The sequence below is a fragment of the Drosophila novamexicana genome, unplaced genomic scaffold (genome assembly GCF_003285875.2).
Source record: "Drosophila novamexicana strain 15010-1031.04,08,12 unplaced genomic scaffold, DnovRS2.1 tig00000448-arrow-arrow-pilon, whole genome shotgun sequence".
Taxonomy (NCBI): Eukaryota; Metazoa; Arthropoda; class Insecta; order Diptera; family Drosophilidae; genus Drosophila; species Drosophila novamexicana.
Window position 1 is genome coordinate 1 of NW_020824804.1, and position 10,416 is coordinate 10,416.

Below are 10,416 nucleotides of genomic sequence, written 5' to 3' on the forward strand. Positions count from 1 at the left end.
GCAGCTTGCGGCGGCATATCATAGCTGGAATAGGAGCGCGGCACGTAACGCGAGCTGCTTGCCGACGCGTGCAAATTCGAGGCTGCCGACGGAAATATGTCTAAGGAGAAGAAATCAGAAATCATCCTCATCTATATTAGAAGCAACTTTTGGCTGATGGCAGCTACTCACCATCGTCGGCGCGCTCATCGTAGAGGCGACTGTTTCGGACTTGGGCCAGGCCCACATGATCATAGTCGTCGTCGCAATCCAACATAACACCACTGCGTTCCACCTCGAGACGCAGGTCCGGACGTAGTCGAGTGCCGGAGCCAGAGCTGCCGCCGCGGGCCGCCGCCACATGCCGCATACTCGGCCAGACTCGCCTGCGAGTCAAAGGAGCTGAAACGCGGCGAACGTTTCATTTGGAGGCGGCGCTGCCATTTAAATCCGGCTGCATGTGGCTAACGGATGCCGATTGCGGCACTTTCGGCCGTGCGCCCGTCGACGTTTGCAGCGACGTTGACGTTGCCGGCGCAGTAACACTTGTGTTGCTGCTGCTGCAGCCGCCGGCGCTGTTGCTGCTCGGGCCGACCGCTGGATCCAGGGATGTCACTGTGCTGCTTGGCGCAATTATTGTGCCGCTGCTGTTGAGAAAGTGCTTAAAGGAAAACGTAGATGTGGAGGTGGAAGAGCCAACATTCGAGCTGAGCGTCGCACTGGTTGTTGCCGTTGCCGTTACGGTCGCTGCGCTCGCTGTTGCTGCTGCGCCAGTTGTGGCCCGGATATTTGTGTAGTCGCCGCGATTGCTGCTGCTCCCGCTGCCATTGAGCCACAAGTCTGCGACCAAATCATTGACGTTGCTTCCGCGAGCGCTAGCCGGCAGCTTTACATCGCCGCAGGCTCCGCTGCCGTCGCCTGTCAGGTGCTGTTGCTCTTGTGCTGTTGTTGTTGCAGCCGCCGCCGCAGCAGCAGCAGCATCGTCCGTATTGATATTGTTCCCATTGCCATTGGCCATTTAAAGTTCGCCAGCCGCCGATAGTCGCTAAATAGTTTTGTCAGCTCGTTTCCTGATGTTCTCGGCCGATATTCTGTGGCTTTGTTGTGTGTGCCTTTTGTGGCTTTTGTGTTGTTTTCGCTACAAATTTAGTTAATTTGGCGTTGCATTTCTCTGCCGACTTTTCACTAGAGTTGTTGTTGCTTAGAGCTGGACATTAACGATTCCCTGCATTCTCTGCTGTTATCGATATTCGAGGGTGGCCTATCGATAGTTATTTTGAATGAGCGCAAAATTAAAGCCAAGATATTTGTTACAAAATGACAGCAATAACTACTACATTTCTAAAATTTTGAATTGAAAAGTAAATTGTGCCCCAATACTGCATATTTTATTTAGAAACATATGATTTATTGTTGGTATTTTTAAATGACTAGTGTGTATTTAAATACTAGCAGTTGGATTGAATAGTTGCTTTTCAGCTCTTGAAGTTTTGACATTTCATGTTTACCCGCATACGTTCACATTGCTCTCGTGGTTTTTGTTTTGTCTTCGTACTGCTTGCCTATTGCTTCCGAGGAGAACGGCGATTTCGGGCATAAACGTTGCTAATTGGCGCAATAAATGCATAATTAATGCAATAAAAAGCGAAAGGCGAACGTGTACGTTTTGTGTAAATAATGAAAAAAAAGTGAATGTTGCAACGGAAAATAATTAAATACGAAACCAAATACAAAACATCCAATAACAAAAACAGTGCAAGGGCGGCGTAAAGAAAGTGGAAAAGAAATTCTGCGTAGCAAACAAACCGGTCGGCGGGCAACATACATACATACATACAAATACATACGAAAACATCGTCAATATATCGTATGCAAAAGACGCATTTTGAACAAGAAAATAAAATAAAACTCGTATGCTCAAAAAGTAAAAACGTACGCAAATAATATATTGTATTGTATTGTATTGTATACACAGACAAATATCACACAGTGTTTTCCACAGTTTTATATTTGCGCTGACCAAACGAAAACGCAAAAGGCGGCCGCCATATGCGACTGCGACTTGGATTGCTGTTGCTGCTGCGGGGGTGACAGCGCCAGCGGCGTACCAAAGGTGGTGAGAGCCAGAGCCGGAGCCAGAGCTGAAACGACGCTCACCTTTCGCGTATTGTAAATTGTTTTTACAAATACACGCAAAGTAACCCCTCCAAACGAGCGACCGACCGACCGACCGCCCGCCCGCCCGCCGCCCGGCCGCGCTGCAACAGCTTCGTGTGTTCCACATTTGTTAGGCAGCGCCCCTTTTGCTAATATGCACGCTGTCCTGAATTTGATGCAATAAACAGAGAGGCAGAGAGAGAGAGAGAGAGAGGACTAAATAGTGAAAATGTATTAGTATTAGTGATCAGCAGCAGCAGCAACAGCTTTTCAAGCTAGGCTCACTCTCTTGCAATAAAGAGAGCATCACTTGGTGGCCATGTATTAGTGATCAGGAGCAGCTTTCCCAGCTAAATTCACGCTCTTGTACTCTCCTCTGTGTTTGTGTATGTGTGTGTGTGTTTGTGTGTGCCAATTTACATTTTTATAAATGCAACGGAGCAAGAGCGAATCCAGCAGGCAGGTAAGTTCCAATTAGGACTTGGCTAAACACAAGTGCCTATCCATTCATCCTTCCATCCATGCATCCATGCATCCAGTCATGCTTCTGTTTTCTTTTTTCTTCTTTTTTTTTCTGTGGGGTTGTTTCATTCTCTTCTATTCAACTTGGCAGCAGCCGCCTGGCCACGGCCCCATTATGACTTGTCTACATTTCTTCTTCGCCTTTTGCTGCTGTGTCTGTCATTGCCGCAGCCGTTCCCTTTTCCACTGTTCCGCTTTGTATACAAATTATGGTGCGCGCTTTGCAGCTTGTTGTTCTTGTTTTTACAGTTGTTGTTGTTTTAAGCTTTTATGGCATTCGCTGCTGCGTCGTGCATTCCACTCATTTGTTGTTTTTATTGCTGCTGTTGTGTTGTTGTTGTTGTCGGTACATACATATATAGTGTAAACGTTATAAATATAGATTTCAATTTGCCTTTACCGCATTCGAAATTGATTTTGGTTTTGGCCCACAGTTAATAATTGCCCTGCCCCCCCCCCACCTCACGGTCAATGAGCCAAGAAAAGTGAAAATTGAACTGGGTCGGGCGGTTAGCTTGGAAGCGGGCTAGTGGGGTTTAATATACATATATCGTTTGCACCTCTGCCCTAACCTAAAGGCGTCTTCTGCTGCTGGTAATTCAATTAACATTTGCTTCAGTACTCGACTGGCCATCTTCGACCTCCCGCCTGCCTCCACCCCCCGCAACAATTTGTTGACCCATTTTCGGGTATTTCTTGGTTTTGTTCTGCTGTTAATTAATATTTGTAATTTTCGTGTTTCCCTCAGCTCGTTCGTTGGCCGCGATAAGCAGCTGGAAATTAACAGTTTATACGACGTGAAGCTTTATGGTTTCATTATCTCTTCTTTGGATTGGCCGCTACACTTATGGCTCGCAGTGCGAGGGAGTGGGTGCGCTTGGAGGTGGAGGTTTATTTGTATACCCTGTAAATCGGTTAACGGGGTTTATTGATTATGTTCAAGCGAATGCAACTGGCAGAAGGCGGCATCGTCGACCTCATAGGATACACATAATCTCGAACAGAGTAACAAGCTGAGGCGATCAAGTGTATATTATATGGAGATGATATTTATTTTGCGTCCTCTTTAATACCCCTTCGTTAGGATACCTTTTTAAAGATTATGAAAGTGGGAGAGATAAAATTTGGTATAAGGGTTTTTTTTACTTCTTTTCCGATTAAAAAAGAAGAAAGAAATCTTATTTTAAAAGTATCAAAATGGTGTCTATGTGGCTACAGGGTATTTGCTAGTCGGGCTCATGCCACAAGTAGCACGTTTTATTGTTGCTGTTGTATTTGTGTGGGTTGTGCTTACGTGATTAAGTGTCGCATTCGACAATCAATAGCAGCACTCACGGTTTATTCATTTTCTATTTTCTGTGAGTTTGCTCTTGAATGACACTTTTCCAGTTTTCACCAACGTGTTACGAGGTTTTCTAAGCTTTGCAATGTCTATTTGCAAATTGTGTTTCGGTTTCAATAACACGCTCTATCCCTCTCTCGCTCTCTCACTTTCTCTCTGGTGAATATGGCCTTTCTATGCGATTTTCATGAGCTCAGCTAGGGCTTACATGCTTCTTCGGGAATTAATTTATATAACTGTGGCACTTAAAGCCACTTAATTTTCATTTGTTTTTCAATATACTTGAAGCCATTTTGATAGTTTCGAGCTTTACTTTGCTCCTTCTTCTAATAATAAAGCTTTCAAAAGGAATAATCAGTCGGATGAATTTTGTTGAAGTCTCAATTGTCCTGATCGGAGTATTAAACTACATTGAAAGCTTTCATGGGATATAGTTTTACCTTCGTTTGAATATAATGTTCGCTGCAAAAACAAAATGGTGTGGAATAAAGGATTAAAGTAAAGTGTTGAATTAAATTACATTCCTCGCATTTCGCTCTTTGCCTTCCTCCATTATTGACAGTCGGCTAATTGCTTGGGACGATAAAATGTTCAGGTATCCGTTTGTCCTCCGCCAATTGCCATGTCCAATTTGCGACATGTTTTATTTCTATGGATTCCTTTTTTTTTATTGCAATTCAATTTATTCTCTTCCATTTTTGTAGCTCTTGACGCTGCCCGCGAGTGCGGTGCAAGCATAGAAGAGTCGCCTGGCAGCGAGAGCAGTAGAAGCAGGAGCAGGAGCTGGAGCAGAGGACGGTCGGGATTCAAATGTCGTCGTCGAGCAACGGCGGCATCAATAGTGCCACAAATGGCCGCAGTGGCAGCACTGGCAGCGCCAATATAAGCCTCAATCTGAAGGCCAAATCGGGAACAACAACAACAACAAACACGACAACGACACACAAGACTTTGCCGGATCTGAAGACGCAACGGAGCAACAGCAGCGTCGGCAGCGGCATCGGCATCGGAGTCGTGCCAAGACCTTGGCCACACATCGACGCGACAGCTCGCATGTGGAGAAGTCCCTGCTGCCGGAGCGGCCGCTCAGCTATGGGCCGCCGCAGCAGAGCAAGGCTGTCGGGCTGAGCAGGGAGCCCAGGGAGGGGCATCTGGTTCTACTGTGAGGTAAGCTGCATTCGGGCACGCTGCAGTCCCTCATCATGCACATGGTGCCCACGCATGACTACTATCCGGAGCACGGTTATCTATTTGCGTTCTGCTAAGCGGACGCTTGTTCATACGGCCATACGAGCTGCTCGCGCAGATCTCTAGCAACTGGGAGCAGCAGCAGCAGCAGCAGCAACAGCAGGCAGCTGGCGGCGGCTGCGATGTGGTCGATGATGCAGTGGCTCAGCCGCCGGCGCTATCTCTGCACTTGAACTCCGCCTCGCCGCTGACACAGCGCAAGGGCACAGCGGCTGGCGGCCAGGAACTGGAACTGGAGCCGAAGCCGCAGCAGCGCACATTGACGCAACGTTCGGCGCAGCATTGCATACGTTTGCTGTCCGAGTGGATTGAGATCTTTCCATATGACTTTCGGGATGAGCGCCTTATGCAGCAGGTTCGCATACTGGCCAGAAAGTGTGTCTACATCGACAACTCGCTGGGCAAGCAGGTGTCGCGCATATTGCAGCTGCTCGTCGCACGCCTGAAGGCTCTGGAGCAGTACGAGGAGTTTCTGCAGACACTCAGCAATGAGGCCATCGAGCAACAGACCCAATGCCAGCAGCAGCAGCAGCAGCAACAACTACATCATCATCATCATCAGCATCATCTGCATTTGCATAATCCGTTTCAAACGTTTCTGGGCAGCTCCCATGTTTCGGCGAGTGGCCACACAACAACGAATGGAACTGCGACGAGCGGCGGCTCCGCGAGCAGCGGCAATTCCACAAATAGTGGCAGCAACTCCGCCTCGAGCACACCACAGCCAGATGAGGTATTTGGCATTATGGACCTTTGTCCCAGCTGCGAGCATTTGGCCCATCAGCTAACGGCCATCGAACTGGAGCGTCTGTCGCATATTGGACCCGAGGAGTTTGTGCAGGCCTTTGCCAAGGATTATCAGCAGGCCAAATGCGCATCAGCCACAGGCAACGCGCCCGTCGATGCGACTGCGGCCGCGGGTGCGGTAAGCGGCTCCTTGAACGATATGAAGAAGACACGCAATTTGGAATCGTATGTGCAGTGGTTCAATCGCCTCAGCTACTTGACGGCCAGCGAAATTGTTAAGGTGGGTGGAGTCGGAGCGGGGAGTTGGAGGGATTAGCGAGTGCTTAAATTGATTGCATGGCTGCAGGGATGAAAATGATGCGAGTGATAAACGTATGGAAATATGTTTGCACAGGGCAAAACGATAAAACCAAATTCAATTTCAAAAAGAGCTAAAAAAAAAGAAATGTGCAAATCAATAAGTTTCTTCTTGGGTTGCTTAGAAATCCATCTCAATTGATACACAGGAAGTAATTTGAAATACGGACAGAGAACATTTAAATCAAGTTTTTGAACAGCTGAGAAGAATTCTTATCAGTTAGTTTTAGCTGTTTTAGAGAAATTCGAAATATTTCTTAACATGCAGATCCAGGAATCTTTTTTAAATATTATCAGGAGCTCAGCAAGTTCTTCTATCATGGATGAAGTTTTTCAATTCCAACTTCTTCAATATTTCCACAAATTAAATTACCCTTTGTTAATTCGCCTTTCTACGCGCTTCTCACGTATACATATATGAGTGTTTTCCGGTCTCTTTCTATCTTTAATTTGGATCCCCTTTCTATTCGATTTTTATGCTCTGCAGTGAGAAAGAATAAAGGAATGTTCAGGATAAGTGTTAGGTGTTAGCTTGCTGCACTGCATCCCTGCTTCCAGCGCATGTGTGTTAGGGTATCAGTCGAACATGCCATTTATCCATTTCCTTTGTCTGCAACAGTATCCGAAGAAGAAGCAGCGTGTACGCATTATCGAATATTGGATCGAGACGGCACGGGAATGCTTCAACATTGGCAATTTCAACAGTCTGATGGCCATAATAGCTGGTCTGAATCTAGCTCCCATTGGCAGACTTAAAAAGACGGTAAGTTTCAAATATTTAAGCTGAATAGTAGTTTTAATTAAAAATTTGTTTGCAATTTGCAGTGGTCTAAAGTGCAATCGGCTAAATTCTCTGTGCTGGAACATCAAATGGATCCAACAATCGAATTTTAATAGTTATCGCTCGACGCTTAAAGCTGCCATGTGGCGCTCCGAGGGCGCTACAGAGGAACGCGAACGCATAATCATTCCATTTTTTAGTTTATTTGTTAAGGATTATATTTTCTGAACGAAGGCTGCTCGAATCGGTAAGCAACACGATTACAATTTAATTTACAAAATAACTAAATACCCTTTCGTTCGCTTTTGCAGTTTGCCAAACAATCATATCAACTTTGAGAAATGCTCACAACTCGCCAAACAAGTCATGGAATTCAATGAATGGAAGAAGGTCACTTGTCCATTTGAGAAATTGCCGAATGTAATTGCCTACCTGCAGCATAGTGCGGTGCTCAATGAGAACACACTCTCGATTGCATCCTTTGAGTGTGAACCGCCCGAGAATACCGAGGAGAAGGATCGCTATAAAACTGTGAAAGCCGAAACGAAGCAACAATTGATGCAGCAATTGCAAGAACAACAACAACAACATCAGTAATAGTTGACTCTTAAGCTATTTAGTATACATACTAATTTAAGTTACGCTTAAGCGCTTGCCATGTTTATTTTTTTATAAACTTAAGTTTTACATAAGTCGATTATACATTTTAAGCCGGGTTGAGAATTGTTTAGGCTAAGCTCAGCAATTAGTTCAGACAAGACGCATGCGCTGCAACTTCTAAGCTGCAAATGACTTCAAAAGCCATTTACTGCATCCTTGAAAGCCTTTATCTGTATATTTTCTTTTTTTTAATTAAGCCCATTCTAAACATCCATTTGAAAGCGACATTTTCATGGAGCCTATTCTGTTAGTCCTCTATACCAACTGGGTTTCACTTAACTCACCTTTGATGCTATTTAACTCTTATAAACCCCATTTACAACACACATTTTGCACTATTTTCCATTATCCAACACTGGACAGTGGCGCATGCGCAAAACACAAAACATTATCTACGAAACGCGAAGCATCTCCAGAATGTTGCCAGTAATTAAATTAATTGAATTAAGCAGATAAGAAAGAACAAAATGAGAAGAAAGAAACGAGACAGAATGAATGTATGTACTTAAGGCATTTTATTGCTGCAACTTATCTTATATTTAATTGGTTAAATGTATGTAATACTGTATTACGGCGACGGAAAGAAATCATATTTATACATAATGTCATAATTTATTTGGAACATTTGACAAACTTGCGTGTATGCGTGTTATTTTGTAAGCGAACAGTATTTATATTTATATATTTACACAATTTTATAGCTAAATTAAATCATTTTTAATATTCGATCGTTTCGACGACGCTTTTGTCCTTGAAGCTTCAACATTTATTAACAATTATTAGCAGTGCAGCATATTTGAAAAACACATAAATGTTTTCTATATATAAGATGAAGAAGAACAAAAAGTACACCTTGTGGTAGCTACAATGATGCTTATCCTTTTAAGATATAATTTTTAATCAAGGAAACTACTTATACATAATAAGTATACATACTTATATTTCAGAAGAAAACAAAAATACAACAAATAGTGGTATGTGCGCGGTATCTCTACGATATTTACTATAAAGGGACTAAATCGACAAACGAGGCCCAACATAATCGATTTAAAAAAAAAAAAACAAATCACTGCTTTTGAATAAATCAAATGATCAAAAACCATTCTCATAATACAATTTTCAAAGTGCCTTTCAATATAAGTTGTGGAACATTGTTTAAAAGTAAAATTTAACGGCGTGTGTGCTTTTAAAATCAAAATTTCGTTATGGAACATCCCTTGAGTGGTACATGACAAAAGCTGCTTGCTGTGCCAATATCCACTGCGATAAATAGTGCTGCCAGACATACAAGAATCGATAGTTCCTCGTGTGATAAAATTTATTTCGATAACTTTTTACCCCAATCAGCCCCTACACCACGGGCACACAAACACACGCAACGTACCAGTCATAGGGGGAAAGCGGCATCGGCATTGGCGCTGTGTTTTATACGCGACGCGATTCTGTTGGCGTACAGACGTCTTTACGGTAAATGGTAAATAAAACTAGAAGTCGAGAAAAAAGCGCATAAATCTATCTAATTGGAAACAGAACCGAGAACACAAGTGTATCAAATCGAATTTCAATCGTAAATGCAAATAATCAACAAACGCATTGTTCGTAGGTGTGTGCGTGTTTGTGTGTGTGTGTGTGTGCGTGTGTGTGTGAGTTTGTTTGTTTGTGTTTGACATTGTAAAGTGCAATTGCAATTTGATGTGTGTGTGTTTGCTTGTGTTAATTACGTAGCAGAGAGGTAAAAGGGTGCTGCGACGGCACCTACGAGCACCAGGACGATTGAATTGGAGTCAACGAGTTGCGCCCAATTTGTTGCATTGAAGTGCAGCCAAGACAAGAACCTGTTGTTGTTGTTGTGATTATCGCTCGTAGTGGGGCAAAAACAAAGAGAACGCAGCGACAAGGCGGAAAAATCGATTGTGCTCATTTTGTTTTGGTTCATGTTCACGTTTGCATGTTTGTTTGTGTGCGATTGTTTGTGTGCGTGTGCGTGTGTGTGTGTGTGTGTGTAGCATAATGAGTAAGAAAGCAACGCGCGAATTGCAACAATAACAAATCAAGACGATAAACCGATAACAGTATCCATTCTCCTAGGACATTTCTGCACATGGCATGACTCATGCGAGACTGCCCATACAAATAAGCAGGAACAATGAAAAATAATCAAAAGTATGCAAAACTGCCCCAAGATTTGGATCTGAGCTTTCAAAGTGATTTAGACTTGCTGCCGGACACAGCAGCTGATATCGATGTCGATGAGTTCAATGCGAGTGGAACGCCACCTGCTGGTTTAATACTAAACGACGACGACGACGACGACGTCGACGCCGGCGACGACGACGACGACGAAGACGACGAAATTGTCATTGCAGCGCAGGTTGTGGGCGGCAGCGACGGCAGCGGCGGCGGCGGCGGGGGTCTGCGTTTAGCCACACGTAAGCAGCGCAGGCAGCGCAAGCAGCAATTCGAACAGAAACTGTACAACAATAAGAACAAGATCTGCGGACTGGGCAGCGATAGTGTTATCGAGGTGAGTCAACAACTGCAATCGATAACAGACACACCAGTGCTGTTATCGATACGATCAATGATCAAATTAGTTTTAGGGGCAAATATCTTAAGGGGTTAA

The 10,416-nt window shown here is 44.1% G+C and overlaps 2 protein-coding genes and 1 pseudogene across 2 annotated transcripts; 2 read left to right on the plus strand and 1 right to left on the minus strand.

Moving 5' to 3' along the window:
* Positions 1–5: 5 nt before the first annotated feature.
* LOC115760426 lies at positions 6–1,109 on the minus strand (annotated as a pseudogene).
* Positions 1,110–2,565: 1,456 nt separating this feature from the next.
* Positions 2,566–8,035, plus strand: LOC115760428 (ras-GEF domain-containing family member 1B-like). Its single transcript, XM_030701739.1, is given in 9 exon segments — positions 2,566–2,599; positions 4,705–4,987; positions 5,023–5,257; positions 5,260–6,275; positions 6,972–7,115; positions 7,178–7,234; positions 7,236–7,347; positions 7,350–7,380; positions 7,445–8,035. Coding segments are annotated over 8 exon segments (2,058 nt in total). The 5' UTR covers positions 2,566–2,599; positions 4,705–4,810; the 3' UTR covers positions 7,731–8,035.
* Positions 8,036–9,342: 1,307 nt separating this feature from the next.
* On the plus strand, positions 9,343–10,416 carry LOC115760429. The gene is made up of 2 exons (XM_030701740.1): positions 9,343–9,360; positions 9,882–10,416. The coding sequence occupies exon 2, from the start codon at positions 9,940–9,942 to the stop codon at positions 10,414–10,416; it is 477 nt and encodes a 158-aa protein (XP_030557600.1). The 5' UTR covers positions 9,343–9,360; positions 9,882–9,939.